Here is a 16,391-nt window from a genome sequence, read left to right on the forward strand (position 1 = left end):
GACCATATTTATATGGGAACGGCTAACATGAAGAGTAAATCTGAACTAACATGCATATATAAGTGAACAAATTTTAATGTTATATGGTTTCATGATTATTTTAATCTTAATTATTCATGATTATATACTCATGATATGATTCAATGGTCAATGTTTATTTTGAAATGAATTTGTTTTATTATTTTTAATGATAATCATCTTAAAATTTTTTACATTATGCTAGTTTTTTTTATCTATCTATGTGACAATGATATAGCTTTGAAAGGATGGTTATTATTATTTTTTAAGTTAACTTTTAATTTCTATAATTTTATGAATGTGTAATTGTAATTTTTTTAACATTTTTATAATAAATTTGGTCACTCTCATTTTTAAAATTAAATAATATTAGTCAATTATTAAGATGTCAATTAAAATTGAAAAAAAATATTGAATATCCATCAATGATGCTGCATACATATGATTAGTTAATAATAATAATAAAAAGAGTGATTATGTTTGAAAATAAAATAGTAAATAGAATGGTTAAGTTGTGTGGTGGTGGGTATGATTCAGAAATGGAAGGCAGAGAGGGATTGGGAGCTTTGAAGTTTGTGGACAGATAACAGCTTTTACAAGGCAGCTGATTATTTGACTTTTAACCATGACTTCAGCCTGTGGGTCCCACCACCTCATTTCTTAAATGTATATGCAAAATCCATTAATTATTTTAATATCACTACACATTTGGTTTTTGCGAGAGTCAATGTCCCTTCTCCCTGGATTCCTAGCAAGTGTTGTTTTTCTAGAGTTGAAATTGAAAGATTGAATTTTTAGAGAGAGAGAGTCTCAATTGAAATTTCTCTCTTTTCCTTTTCTCTGCTTTTCCTTTTCTTTTCCTTTTGGTTTTCAATTTAAGAAGAAAACAGTAGAGTGTAGATATCAAACCGCTTTGTTTTCGGCTTACTTTCTCTTAGTAAAAGATAATTCGATGTGGGGCGCTTAGCTTTAATTATGCTGAAGTGAATTCAAGAGAGAGAGGGTCTTCCTTCACCTCTGATGGTTATTCAGGTGTCTGATACTCATTCAGCTTCATTGATTCTATTACTTCTAGTTCGATTCTCCTTCAACCCATTTCTATAAAACTCTTTTTTTTTTCTTTCTTTTTTGGGGTTCCAGTTGCTGTGAGTTTCCTTGCAAATTTTGGGATCTGGGTTCTAGGGTTTGAAGGGTTTGAGCTTTTGACTTTCTCTCTCCTTGGGTTTCTTTCCATCTGTTACCCCTGTCTCTCTCCTTTTCTGAGAATTTGGGTATTCAAATCTATTCTGGGTTCTTGACAAAAAAAAAAAAAAGTTTTTTTTATTCATTTATTTATTTATTTTTGTCTTTGTTGGTTTTCGTGTGAAATGGTGAGCTGAGTTGTTTGTTTTTCCTCTCAAACAAAAATCTCATGTTTCATGAATTGGATTGTTGGGGGAGGTGTGGTCTTTTAGGATTCCAGATTCCTTATCTTGTTAGATTTTGTTGTTGAAGCTCAATTTGTTTTAGATTGATGTGATGGGCATGGGCTAAACTAAACCCTATTATTTGTGTTGTTTGAAGTGTCTCAAATAATCTCAGATTGGTTTGTGTGAGGAGAGGAGGAAGATACCATGCATCTCTCACTATGGAAGCCCATTTCTCACTGTGCTGCACTGATCATGGACAAGAAGAGCAGGAGGAAAGATGAGTCCAATGTTGACATTAAGAGAAACCCATCAATGCTACGGAAGCTGCAAGAGAACAAGCTGAGGGAGGCTCTTGAAGAAGCTTCTGAAGATGGGTCACTCCCCAAATCTCAAGACATGGACCCTGACTCTGCTGCCAACCAGGATGATGGCCTTGGAAGATCCCGATCGCTGGCCAGGCTGCACGCCCACCGCGAGTTCCTTCGCGCCACCGCCCTCGCCGCCGAGCGCATCTTTGAGTCTGAGGAGGAAATTCCCAGCCTCCAGGAAGCATTTTCCAAGTTCCTCACTATGTACCCCAAGTACCAGTCCTCGGAGAAGGTTGATGAGTTGAGGTCTGATGAATACTCACATTTGTCACCCAAGGTATGCCTTGATTACTGTGGTTTTGGACTCTTCTCTTTTGTTCAGACAATTCATTATTGGGAGTCATCCACGTTTAGCTTGTCTGAGATAACTGCAAATTTGAGTAACCATGCACTTTATGGTGGTGCTGAGAGAGGAACTGTTGAGCATGATATAAAGACTAGAATTATGGACTATTTGAATATTCCTGAGAATGAATATGGCCTTGTTTTCACTGTTAGTAGAGGATCGGCTTTTAAATTGCTGGCTGAATCGTACCCTTTCCAGACAAACAAAAAGTTGTTGACCATGTTCGATCACGAGAGCCAGTCTGTTGCTTGGATGGCTCAGAAAGCCAGGGAGAAAGGTGCTAAAGTGTACAGTGCGTGGTTTAAATGGCCAACCCTCAAACTCTGTTCCACAGATTTGAGAAAACAGATTTCCAACAAGAAGAAGAGGAAGAAGGATTCAGCTACTGGTCTTTTTGTATTCCCTGTGCAGTCTAGAGTAACTGGGGCCAAGTATTCTTACCAGTGGATGGCGTTGGCCCAGCAGAACAACTGGCATGTCTTACTGGATGCTGGATCATTGGGCCCCAAGGACATGGATTCGCTTGGCTTGTCCCTATTTCGGCCAGATTTTATAATTACGTCATTTTACAGGGTTTTTGGATATGATCCCACAGGTTTTGGTTGTCTTCTGATCAAGAAATCGGTGATGCAAAGCCTTCAAAATCAGTCTGGTTGTACTGGATCTGGAATGGTGAAGATTACCCCCGAGTTTCCAATGTATTTGAGTGATTCTGTTGATGGTTTGGATAAATTGGTTGGGATTGAAGATGATGAAATCACTGGGATGGGTGATAAGGCTTCTGAAACTCGTCCGGGAACTCAGTTGCCTGCCTTTTCTGGTGCATTCACATCTGCACAGGTAAGAGATGTGTTTGAGACTGAAATGGATCAAGACAGCTCTGAAAGAGATGGAACTAGCACCATATTTGAGGAGACAGAGAGCATATCGGTTGGAGAGGTGATAAAGAGTCCAGTCTTCAGTGAGGACGAGTCATCAGACAATTCATTTTGGATTGATTTGGGTCAGAGTCCTGTGGGGTCTGACGGTGTAGGTCAATCAAATAAACATAAGATAGCTTCTCCCCTACCACCTTTCTGGTTCAATGGGAGGAGGAACCAGAAGCAACATTCTCCAAAACCAACTTCCAAGATGTACGGCAGCCCTCTGTACGATGACAGAGAGGTAAACCTAGGTGCTCATGAGGACCGTCGCGTGTTGTCATTCGATGCTGCTGTCCTGATGTCACAAGAACTAGACCGAGTCAAAGAGGTACCTGAAGAGGAGCATGTCGAGGAAGTGGATCATTATTCAAGAAATGGTAATGGGTCAGACCATCTGCATGTGAATGAGATCCGGGAAGAACCTGGAACCAGTGAAGCAGTCAACAATGGATCTTGGCTCAACACTTCAACGTCTCTTGCTCAGCATCAAAGCTTGGAGAATGGCTCTACCTCTGAAATATGTCCTGATGTCAAAGAGAGTGCCATAAGAAGGGAAACTGAAGGTGAATTCAGGTTGCTGGGTAGGAGAGAGGGTAATCGTTATGGTGGTGGTAGGTTTTTTGGTTTGGAAGAGAATGAAGCCAACAGCAAGGGAAGAAGGGTGTCTTTTAGCATGGAAGATACTCATAAAGAGTACCTGAGCCAGACCCTAGAGCCGGGGGACATGTCTGCAGCTAGCTTAGATGATGAAGAGGTGACAAGTGATGGAGAATATGGTGATGGACAGGATTGGGGCAGGAGGGAACCAGAGATAATATGTCGACATATCGATCATGTCAATATGCTTGGTCTCAATAAAACTACACTTAGACTTCGATTTTTGATTAATTGGCTTGTTACCTCATTACTGCAACTGAAGATGTCAGTTTCTGATGAGGGTGAAAAGGCAAATCTTGTGCAGATCTATGGCCCAAAAATAAAATATGAAAGAGGTGCAGCTGTGGCTTTCAATGTGAGGGACAGAAGCAGGGGGCTAATCAATCCAGAGATTGTTCAAAAGCTGGCTGAAAAAGAAGGAATCTCGCTTGGTCTTGGTTTTCTGAGTCATATACAGATTCTTGATAGCTCAAGACAGCATCGTGGAGCTCCAAATCTTCAAGACACTACTCTTTGCAGGCCAATGGAGAATGGTAGGCGTGATGGAAAAGGTAGCTTTGTAAGGCTTGAAGTTGTCACAGCTTCACTGGGATTTCTGACTAATTTTGAGGATGTGTACAAATTGTGGGCTTTTGTGGCCAAGTTTCTCAACCCTACATTTATCAGAGAAGGGGGTCTTCCTACTGTTCAAGAAGGCTCCGAGGCTTGAGAAGGCAAAGTTGCCCGCAACTGTATTCAATTTTGGAAACTGAACATGAAAGATTATTTGTGAAAAGTTGCCAGTAGGGGCAGCAGCCAAAGCTGCATGAAGAATGGATTGATTTATGATGATTTATAAGCTCCTAGATAGACACAAACTTATTTTCTGCATCAAAGCAAGGCAAGCGGGGTGGATTTGTTAATTCATGTTTCTTGTTGCTTACATTTTTAATTTTCCCCTTTTGTTTTTTGAGATGCTTGTAGAGTTGGCTTTAGAGATTTGTTACATATTGGGAAGCCATGATGTACTTTGAAGCAATATTGTATGAGTAGAACTTCTACTGGTATATACTTAGCTTCCTTTGCATACAAAAAAGGATTTCCAACTTCTGTAAAAATGTAGTGTTCATTGTCATGCTATAGGTTAGCATACCATCCTATTAGTGCTTTCTTTTTGGACTAAATATGTTCCTAAATGTTGGTGAAACTTGAATATTTGACTAAGGTGAGAACGGAATCAGGCAATGTGGAACGAATGTGGTGATGGATATGCCTTGGAACATTTTTTTTCCTTGGGATTTTTGCTGACATCTCAATCCTTAATATTGAATTTTCAATTGTTTACTCCCAATTGACACGGTAGTTACGAAGGCAATTTGATCAGTTGATAAGGATTGGTCCTATTTTTGAGTGAAAAAAATATACTGAAAGACCAAGAATCAACATTTTGATCAATACTTGTGCTATTTCCGAAACTGTATTTTAATTTATTTATATTTATGTATTTACTTTTTCTTCTGAAAGTTACTCCTGTGTTGCAGTCGTGCCTCGTGCACCAACCATTATGTAGCTTCTGCTTTATAAGCGCGACAGATTGCAAATAGGGGAAATATCCAAATATGTGCGATGGAAGGAAATGCAAGTTCCTTTTGCTTGGAGGTTTCTATGCTACCCTTTTAAAGTTTTGATATCTCTTGACTGATGTGATTAATCAAATAGCTAATTGCATTATTTCTAAGTATTAAATTATAACCAATTAGTTTGATTAATAAATAATAAATTAAATGGTTAATTGATTGTGCACTTTTTATCTGTTGATATGACCCCCTGCTTGAACCTTTATTAAGTTATCTTTTTATTCGGCTCGACCTTTTTGTTCCAAATTATATCCTTTATAGTTTATATGGGGTATGAATCATAGCTAAGCCTCACCCACTAAGTTTTGTTTCGGCAAAGGAACTATTATAAGATTTTATGCTGTTTTTCCATCCAGAAGTTGACAAATCAGTGAGCTCTTGATTAGTTCTTTTTCTTTTCTTTCAATCATTGATGTATTGAATGCCAACCTGTGAGATGTGATAAATGAGAACGAAAATAATATGCAAATTGGGTTTTAAAAGTAAACGAATCAAAAATAGTCTTCTTAAAAGAAAAAAAGTCCATGAACGTTTTTTCTAATTAATCGCAACTTCAAAAAGTTAAGTGCTTTTTGATGATTGAAGTTTTTTTTTCTTTTCAAATTATTATCCCAGTAAAAATCAGAAGTGTGCCACTTCCTAGCAATGGTTGGGTTATCGAAATTAACCGACTTCAGACACGGTAAATTGTATTCGACGTGTGGAATAGCTATAGGATGATTTATGGAATATTTGGTGTATAGAATAATTTAAAACTTATCCAAATACAATTTGGGCTGTAATGTTTTATTATATCTGTCAACTTAATTGATGGGTTATTTATTGATTTGGAGATCGTTGGTCTTACTATTGTCGAACGCGGGAAAAGATCATATGGTGCTGTACGATTGCTATCCCTAATATGAAATTCCATGTAAGCTCCATACGTGCGTGCACGCGTGGATGGCATTACCATTAAGACCAAAATTGCATTTATGCTTTTCGTTTAACAATGAGGAACTGTAACATTTACATTTAACGAACTCCAAATTACATGATAAACCAGCAAACGTTCTAGTGTCAATTCTGTTTGGTTGTTTTAGCATAGTAGTAACCATTTGGTGTAGATCATCCATGCATGCCCCAAGCAGTTGGAAAAGAATTTGGATGGCAAGTATTTCCCAAGCAGAGCTCCTGACTGGATCTTGGCAAGGTTCAACCAAAGTACAATTTCAATTCTATATCAGGTTCCACTGGGAGGCATCTCAAAAGGGCTAACTGTATTTAAGTGATTGAGCAAATGTTCAGTTGGATATCTAAGATTCCATCATCTTAATGAGAAATGTAGCCTCTAATGCTGATTCCTTGGACTGCAAATAACGGTTTTCCTCCACTAAATCTGTGGTCAAATTCAGCAATATTGGCCGCTTTGGGTCGTAAATTGAGAGATCACGAACTCGTGCAACCCATTTTGCTGCTTCCCATACTCCAAACCTGAGTCATGAAAAGAAAAGGTCCATTAGTACGGTATAACCTGTTGATTCTTTTACCATTCACATAGAAAATTAATGTATAGGTAATGGTGTCTGAAAGGCAATAGACAGCTTAGGGTGTGCATTTGGATGGTCGATAACACAGGTGACGAAAATGTGATTTTCACTAGATCCCCATATAATTAACCTATCTATCTCTTGGTCTTCTTATCTTTCCCTCTCACATGCCAAAAATGCCCCAAGTTTAAAATGCATGTCTTTGTTAATGTTTAGCATGTAAAGAGGATAAGTGTCTGCAATGTAAGAAAAAAGGTTTTTAATGTTAACAAATAACAAATAAAGAGGACAAGAGGCATCTAATCAGATCAGACCTAAACTCGATCTCAATATATAGTTTTTTAAAGACTTAAAATGACAAAAAAGAAAAAAAAACTTCTCTTCGCATATTTGTGGGGGAAAAACTTAGGCACACATTCTACAACTACTAAAATTTTCTTCCATAGAAAGCTACACATGCTCATTATGTAGGCCACACGCCATTAATGAAACTGGTGTTTATAGCAGACATGTCCACATACTATCAACCAAAACCACAATGTTCTCCACGCATACATCATTTTTCATATGAATAAACGACAGCAAATCCACTTGGCCAATGCCAATAAATCAGGTATTCGGAAGAGGAAAGGAAACTCGGCATAATATAATCTCAAACCCCCACATTTAATCTTAATAAATGAGCACCAATATCTAATTTAGTTTCATTCGACGCAAGGGGAATATGATGTGAAGAAAATATTTTGAAGTAACTGTGTTGTGACCCCCTAGGTAAGAAGCTTGGATATTAACATACGGCAAATTCTAAAATATCATAGGATATATGATTTAAAATAAAATTTACCATAAAGAACATAAAAACAGATTCTACGGATTATTTAAGACAAGTAAATCCTAACAACAGCACGTGTTTAAAATGTATGCAACATTACAGACTCTAACTCCGCAGAGTCAGTCTTTAGCACAACTGAAGACAAGAAACAGAGATATAGATGTTTCAAATGTCACCATTAATCATTGTAATGTAGACAACGCAATAAAAGACTGCAACTTATCATACTCATTGGCATAGAAATTCAGAAAACAAAAGTATAAAATTGTCCAAGTATCTATGTATCTAACATGATGGATCCACATCAACTCAGCAGTCATTTTTAAGTGTATATTTTGGCAGTCACTTTTATCACAAGTGCTTTCTTCAGTTCTTCCTAACACTACCCAAATCAACCACATCATAAACTTGGATACCATGACAGGAAGTAAAGCAAAGACATCAGTAACTTACCGTGTATTGAAAGATGAGGTTAATAATACAGCTGGATAAAGAACATCCTTTACTATATTGTCATATGGAGAATATTCTCGAATTGCAAGAAAATCATCGAGATCCCCAGGGTATCCAAACTCTTCATAATCAACAGCTATAAGTGGCAAGATGGGATACAGAAGAGTGTTGGTTGCGTCTAAAAAGGGAACCTACAGCAGAAATCATACCAAAAGGTAATTGAGTTTGAGATACAACACATTTAAAACAGAGCCCAAGTACAGTAAAACCCAAAAGCAAGCACATTCTTCAACACCTTCAAAACTGCAGCACGAAATAAATCTGGAGAATGATTAATGGCAGAAGCAACCAAAAGCCCTCCAGCACTATATCCCCAACCAGCCAACTTGTTTTCATGCACAATATTCTTTTCAATGAGGAACTTGGCACAAGAGATGTAATCATTGATTGAATTTTGTTTCTTTGTACGTCTCCCATCGTTATGCCATTTCTTTCCAAAACCACCTCCACCTCTGAAATAGGACACCAAAACTATCATATATAAGAGATATATAACGAAAAGGAAGTTTTCCAATCATTGACTTCAAATAAAATAAATTTATTTGGACAATTTGCATTAACATAGAAATATACAAGAATTTCTATTTTATTCTATAAATACAACAATATAAGAATATCCATATGAATAAGCATTAAATACATGGCAACAATGTAATGTGAATCCTACCTAACATCAGCATAGGCAACAACCCAACCTCGATCCAGGAGGCTTTTTAGTTCACTGCGCCACCGTTTGTCAAGTAACTCACCATAAGCTCCATGTCCATGCAATATCCCAGGTTTTTTATCCTCTGGCTTTTTATTACGTGCAGAAACAGTAGTCAAGGGAATCAAAACTCCATCAAATGAAGGGACCTCATATTTTTCGCAGGCATAAAACTCGGACAGGTCATTCCATAAGTGGTCATCTTCTGAGTTCACGTCCACAAGACTGGAGTGCTTGGAATTTGAGGAGTCCATACTAATACTTGCAGAATTTTTACCATACAGTATTCTTGTTCTGTCATGAAGCATATTTTGTTGTTGAATAATGTTCCACCTACCTGTGGCAAGATCATAATCAACCACAGCATCGGGCATCTGCAAGAAACTTATGGTGAACATATCAGGATTTGATGATCAGGACTTTCTTCCAGGTTGCGACATAAATGTACTTTGTACTGAATTGTACCAAACCAACTATTAACCTAGGGCTATAATACTGAACAAAAAGTGACCTCTTGAGACAATATATAATATGTAGGTATATAAACAACAATGAGCATACTACAAGTAGGTATATAAAGTGAGAAAAACCTAATGAGGAAAGTCACAGGAAGAGAAAACTTGAAAAACCAAAATCAATTATAACAGGCATATTGGCAAAGCAAAATACATCATAAAGTATTTTTTGGAAGCTCAAATTGTTCTGGAATTCATGATAAAGAACACCATCATTGTAGTTAAGTATTCACTAAAATTCCATTTTGAATTCCATATTGCAGCATCATCCTTGAGCTAGATCAAACAAACGATAAAAAACAATATTTTTCCAAAAGACTATTTCCTTTCCATCTTTTCAAAATTTCCTTGAATCCAAATTTAAAAGGGCCAGTGAATGGTCATTCAAAGTTGATACAACACGAAGGTAAGCAGATGTTATCAGAAACATAAGGAGAACCATCTTCAGAAATTATCAAAAGAAAGAAAACAATCATTCACATACCACAGGTGATGATATTATGAAGCGCATGACAGATGAGAAAAAGTCATAGTTTGGTCCAGGCGAAATTTGGCAAACATGTTTTGGAAGCGACAAGTACTGTAAGTCCAGCTTCCTCAGTTTAACTGCCCCCTATCACAAAAATAAGATGGTCTACAACAATATTTCAATAAGATGATAAAACGTAATTAAATAAAGAGTTTATCCACAAGAGCATTGTATAACAAATTCTCTTTGATTACCTTCTCAAAGGGCAATGGAAGTCCAATTGAACAAAGTTTAACTTTTCGACCTTCCCTTACAATGAGAGCCAAGTATTTATCACTAAAATCAATATCCTCAATAATCAAATCTGGGTCATCGACAGATAACTCCTGCAGTTCATGAGGCCAAATATAACATGTAAGTAAGGTAAAGCTGATTGTTAGAAACCATGAAAATGGTTGGTTGTTATAACAAAATATCTCACTGTCTCAAATAAACAAATGTTTGCATATGATATAAAGGAGGAATAAAAATCAAACAGGCCAACTTTTGAGAGGGGGGAAATGATGTTCCAAACTACCTCCCATTTTCTTGTACTGAAAGGAGCATCCACTGGACTACAAAGAAGATAATGACAATCAACTGATCTCCCACCTTTGGGTGCATCTGTAAATAAATAAAGGTAACCTCGGTGATGTTCAATTATGCAGTGAGCTTGAGCATCACACTCCCAAACTAGTTTCAAGCCAGACAATGGATCAGCTGCATTTATTAGAAAGACCTAAGAAATGGTTATAATTATTATACAATACAAAGGATCCTAATTTGACAGTTTCATAGCAAAGATCCTTTACCTTTGATGACGTGGTAGAGAATGTATTTACAGTCACAAATTGAAAGTCTTTCGTGTGCCTAATATTAACATGAACCTTTTCATCTAACTCTTCCAAAAGCAAGACATCTTCATCAGTTGACCCAATCAGACTGTAGTAGATACTGCAGCAACAAGTTGAACAATGAGATCGAGGAAGATCACACGGACTTCAATGTCAACAATCATAAGCAAAAAACAAAGTGATTCTTTAAGGACAAAACTTAGATGCAATTTCTTATATGCTTTTAGTGTTGTTTTAAAATCAAAATTGGAGTCTCAAATTGGTAATCCACACAATAAAAGTTTTCATTAAAGATCAACACAGGTTACCAAGGTTAAAGAGTAAAACTTCAATTATGATCGATGAACAACATTGAAAGCACCTAAGGAACTATATCAAAGTCTTGTTCTTTTATGGACAAAACTCAGATGCAATCTACTATATGCTTTTCTTATTGTTCTTCAATCAAAATTGCCGGCTCAACTTGGTAATCCACACAATAAAAGTTTGTATTGAAGATCAACTCGCGCTACCAAGGTGAAACTTCAATTCTGATCGAAGAACAACACTAAAATCACCTAGGGAATTGTATCAAAGTCTTGTTCTTCAAATTCGGCATGGCACCAAGCCACCGATAGATCAACAACAAATTAACTATTCACTGACCGATAAGGCCTCATTTTCTGATCTGTGACAACATAAAGCAAAGCCTGTCCATCTTTAGCCCAGGCCAAGTTGGAAACTCGATCCGCCTGAGGCTTACCGCAGAGCGAACCCGAATTCAAATTTCTGACGGATAACTTGAAGTAGCCACTGTCCTTATCATACATAGTGTAGGCAAGAAAGTGATGATTGGGCGAAACCTCAGACAGCTCCTCATAAGCATAACCTACAAAACAACTCAAACATTATAAAAGCAACATGAAAGAAGCAAAGAGAAGACATGGCTGCATAATTTACCTCCAAACCTCTCGGCTTCTTGATTGTAATCAAGCAGCTTCTGTTCAATGGTCTTGCCCGTGGTGAAATCGAAACCAGCGGGAGGATACTTATGCGAAATGAAATCGTCGTTCAAGGAGGCCAATCGGCGGCAGAGGATGGGGTAGGGTTTAGCATCATGGACGCGGCGGTAGTAGAGCCAGGGGCCCCAGCGGAGGGGAGGGGTGGAGAGGTCGTAGGGCATGCGAGAGGCCGTTTCGAAGTGGAGTTTGTTGAGGAGGGGCTCGGAGTCGGACATGACGGCCTCGGTGTACTTCTCCTCTTGCTCCATGTACACGTCCATGTGACGCATCGCCACCTTGTCCTTCACCTGGGACATCCAGCTGTACGGGTCCTCCCACGTTGCGCCGTGGAAACTGAACTTCTGAGGCTTTTTCGGGGCCTTTGGTGGGGTCGGTGGTGGTGGCGCTGCCTTGCAGTGGCGCCGAGCCACCATGGTGAAGCGGAGCAGAGGGCGCATTGTTGGGGGTTCTGGGCGGAGGAAAAGGGTTTTAGGCTAGCTCATCCCCCACAGATCAAAGTTAAAACCTACTTCCTAATAATCTTTTTTTATTTTAAAAAAAACAGAAACAAAAAAATTCCTTTACTACTTTTTTTCTCCCCCATCGACTCTTTCCTCCTTTCCACTTGTTACTCATGCTAAGTTTGCGTTTGGATTTAAGTTGAAAATATTAGGACTAAAATTTTCAAACTTGAGCTAAAAGTTAATTTAGTATATAATTTAATTTATATTTGGATATTTTATTGTAATAGTATTTTTGTCAAAATTAAAACAATATGACATGTTACTATACATATGATTGAATTGAAAAGGTTAAACAACATGCATTAGAATAAGAGGTTATAATATCAACTAATATTTTGTGCATAGAAAACATATACAACATATAATTTTACGAGTAAAATAAAGCTAAATATTAGTCGACAATATACAAAACTTAACTATATAAGAGTAATCAATAGCAAACAAAACTAATCATCTCCAATGTGACTATTTTCCAACTGTGCACCATCATGTTAATTCTGTCTTATTTTCATACCAAGTATAATCATCGTAGTTCCAATCACAAGAAAAATATAGCATAATCTAATGAAAAAAATTCAACGTAACATCTTATAAACAACATTGTCACAATAAACACACACACACACACACACACACACACACACACACATATATATATATATATATATATATATATATATATATATATATATATATATATATATCACAACAACAGAACAACATCATCAACACAATAACTTAACATCTCACAAAATGTACAACATATCAACATATACATTATATCAAATGCATCATTATGCATGTAAACTATGGAGATCTCTTGTAACAACCCGTTGTGGTCCCTATACTCAGTGGAATTGCAATAATTACACTAGTGAACTAAGAGAAGATATTAAGCTGGATAACCAAATATATACATGTATATAAAAGTAATAATAAACTATGTTTCTATTCACAAAATATAATACTATATATATATATATATATATATATATATATATATATATATATATATATATATACAGTCATCCAAAATAATAATACTCTCCTAGTACCGGTTAAGTACAATCAAATAGTTACCCAAAATGGTAACTCTGACACTAGGACAGAACTCCACATCCTGCAACGGTCATAGCAACCAGCTCCAACCTAATCCTGACCTGCTCCCATATATATGGGTGGCAAAACGAGCTAGCCCGGTGTAACAGCCCAAGCAACCCGCATGAGGATATTGTCCGCTTTGGCCCACGGCCTCACGGATTTGTTCTCGGGAATGGCCAACACCACCCCAAAACGCGTCCTCAAGAGTAAGGTATCCACACCCATATATATGGCATGCTTCGTTCACCTTACTAGCCGATGTGGGACTTCACAATCCACCCCCCCTCGGGGAGCCCAGCGCCCTCGCTGGCACACCTGCCCGGGTACCGGCTCTGATACCACTAAATGAGACACCCTCTACCCCAATATCATTAATAAACATAAACTATATTTATAAAAGATTTTCATAGAATGATATAAAACAATAAGTATCATAAGGTAGAAGATGCACATTCATAATACATACACATAAATATTACACTCAAGAAGTTATTATAAAACAAAGATTATAAATTAATCCCAGTAAAGGTGGCAGGGCCTCCTAGTTAGGAATTAACTTATAATCTTTTAGTAAAATTATAATATGACAAAAATACACACTTTCAACATAAATAACATAAAAATTACAAAAGAAAAATAATAATAATTTAACAATAAGTCTAGCTAATCCCGATGTCACATTTTATCAGAGCGAAACCCAAACAGAAGCCTAAGCTTCACCACCAACATCCTTAGCCTCATGCTAATTATCTGCATCATAATTTAAATATACACAAAAATGACAAGGGAGTGAGAAACTTCTCACTCAGTTGCAGATATAGAAATAAAAGTTAAATAGCACACACACACGCAATATAATTCACATATATAATCAATCTCACATATATGCTTATGTATAATGATTTCCTTGACTTGACTCACTAATGTATGCATGTGGCGCCATACAGAAGTTGCAGAATTTATCACTGGTGACCCAAAGGTACACCTATCACTGGTGTTCATACACCTCGTTAGCATGTTACATCACTGGTGTCCCGAAGGCACACCTATCACTGGTGTTCATACACCTCGTTAGCATATCGTGGGTGACTCAAAGGTACACCTTGTTAGTCGTGAGGGCTGCGGCCAAAGCGGACAATATCTACATGCGGGTTGCTTGGGCTGTTACACCCGGCCCGTTTTGGCCCGCCCCGCCAATGGCCCGCTAAAAACGGGCCGGGCTGGGCCAGCCCGCTAATAAAAAACGGGCTGAAAATGCTGGCCCGCCCCGCCTAAGGATGGGTTGGCGGGCCGGCGGGCCAACCCGCATACCCAAAAAAAAAATTGCAAAAAAATGAAAAAAAAAATTTATGTTCAAATAAAAAAATGGAAAAAAATATTATAAAGAAAGAAATCATTAAAGATAATTATTCAAAATTTCTACACAAAGATACCCCTTCAATAACAATTTCCTTTCTTGATACTTTTATCGAAAGACTTGAATTACCACAAAATGATTATTTCATAAGCTAATTTGTTAAAATCTTATAATATTTCAATACTGCCACTCATCATGATATTGGACACTACCTAGCACCTGTAGCGCAAGCATGCAACAGTATTTGCAGTGGGAATACTCAAATCAATCTAATTCAAACGTAAATAGTGAAGTTATCTTCTTATAACAAGTAATCTCCTTACCTATTGGGCCTTTTTTTATTTTTATTATTATTATATAAAGCCTATTATTTTTACTGAAGCCCAATCACTAAATCACCTACGCGAGTTGGCGGGTTATAACGGGCCGGCTCGCTATTTGGCCCGCCGGGTTGGCGGGCTTGGCGGGGCGGGCTTGGCGGGTTGGCGGGCTGAAATGATGGGCCCGGCCCGCCAATTTTTTGGCGGGTTAGCGGGCCGGCCTGCGGGCCACGACCCATTTTGCCATCCCTACCCATATACAGTATGATCATCGCAGTCCATCCACATGGAAGCAGAGAGGGTAAGCTAGAGTTCAATAATCAATCATGTAAGCATAAGAATAAACATCTATGCTACACCATCATCAAATCACCAATCATTTTCATAGAGTCACACCACACACTCTATCATACACTACTCATGTAGTAAATGCAACTCATGACAAATATCAATTGATGGAGGACCATCCTTGAGACATCATATAGGGCCTATCACAAGGTCCATGGCTAGGAGAGTAGAGGAAGATGAAGAACACACCACACCAAAAGCCATGATCATCATGTGTGTGGATTTTGGGCCCTCTCCTTAGCTTGTTGCTTTCCTTTCCTATTTTGCCCTTGTATTTTGGGGTACATTAGCTTTTAGGATTTTATTGTGTATTTTTATTTAGCCTTTGTATTATGGGGCAAAAATAGGCTTAGGATTTATTTAGGGACTTAACCTTGACTAGTAAGGTCAAAAGTCCATTTCTTTTATTTTCTAGGACTAAGGGTACTTTAGTCTTTTTGGAGAGATGAAAGCCATTTCATTTGGGCTGCATCTAGGGTTCATTTAGGGTACATTTGGACTTGAAATTTTTGGCCAAATGCTCCCAAGAAACCCTAGGATGCTCTCCTATCTCTATAAGTACTCTAGTCCCTCCACCTTGTACCCACTTTGGAATATATGCATTTTGAGTGAGCCTTTGAGCCTCAAAATCCTTCCTTAGTCTCCTAGGGTCCTCATGCCCAACCTCCTCTCCTCTCTACCCTAAAGAGAGTTTGAGTTTCCCTTGAGTGGCCTCCACCAACCCTTGGTGGAGAGAGCTAGCCAAGAGCACCAAAAACACCTTCCACCTTCCCACCTCCATTTTCGTCCACCTTCACCTCCACCCTTCAATATTGTTTTTCCACCACCCTTGAGGAACATCCAGCCATCATCCTTCTTCCTAGACCGTGGAGAAAGAGGGAGCTCCTCCTTGGAAGCCAAAGAACACACCATGGAAGGAAGGAGCCCATCATGTGGTATCAAGAGCCATGGTTGTCTTCAAGGGTGA

The 16,391-nt window shown here is 37.9% G+C and overlaps 2 protein-coding genes across 2 annotated transcripts; one reads left to right on the forward strand and one right to left on the reverse strand.

Annotated features, from left to right (window-relative positions):
* The first annotated feature begins 724 nt into the window (after nt 1-724).
* LOC109790632 (uncharacterized) lies at nt 725-4,818 on the forward strand. Its single transcript, XM_020349819.2, has 2 exons — nt 725-1,050; nt 1,582-4,818. The coding sequence occupies exon 2, from the start codon at nt 1,632-1,634 to the stop codon at nt 4,428-4,430; it is 2,799 nt and encodes a 932-aa protein (XP_020205408.2). The 5' UTR covers nt 725-1,050; nt 1,582-1,631; the 3' UTR covers nt 4,431-4,818.
* Nucleotides 4,819-6,251: 1,433 nt separating this feature from the next.
* On the reverse strand, nt 6,252-12,390 carry LOC109790633 (Prolyl oligopeptidase family protein). The gene is made up of 10 exons (XM_020349820.3): nt 11,734-12,390; nt 11,440-11,662; nt 10,753-10,894; nt 10,479-10,679; nt 10,156-10,287; nt 9,917-10,045; nt 8,879-9,291; nt 8,447-8,663; nt 8,152-8,342; nt 6,252-6,810 (listed from the first exon to the last, which is right to left on the reverse strand). Exons 1-10 carry the CDS (start codon nt 12,230-12,232, stop codon nt 6,633-6,635), a joined length of 2,325 nt encoding a protein of 774 aa, XP_020205409.1. The 5' UTR covers nt 12,233-12,390; the 3' UTR covers nt 6,252-6,632.
* Nucleotides 12,391-16,391: the final 4,001 nt, after the last annotated feature.

This window comes from Cajanus cajan, chromosome 2, assembly GCF_000230855.2.
Source record: "Cajanus cajan strain Asha chromosome 2, NIPB_CcT2T_4, whole genome shotgun sequence".
In the NCBI taxonomy this organism is placed as follows: Eukaryota; Viridiplantae; Streptophyta; class Magnoliopsida; order Fabales; family Fabaceae; genus Cajanus; species Cajanus cajan.

Excerpts from the sequence above, each read along its gene's own strand:
- LOC109790632 (XM_020349819.2), top strand. The coding sequence starts at position 1,632 with ATGCATCTCTCACTATGGAAGCCCATTTCTCACTGTGCTGCACTGATC.
- LOC109790633 (XM_020349820.3), bottom strand. The coding sequence starts at position 12,232 with ATGCGCCCTCTGCTCCGCTTCACCATGGTGGCTCGGCGCCACTGCAAG. Across the intron at positions 10,895-11,439 it reads CAGAAAATGAGGCCTTATCG|TATCTACTACAGTCTGATTG; the intron begins GTCAGTGAATAG and ends TTGTTGCTGCAG. Across the intron at positions 9,292-9,916 it reads TCATAATATCATCACCTGTG|ATGCCCGATGCTGTGGTTGA; the intron begins GTATGTGAATGA and ends AGTTTCTTGCAG.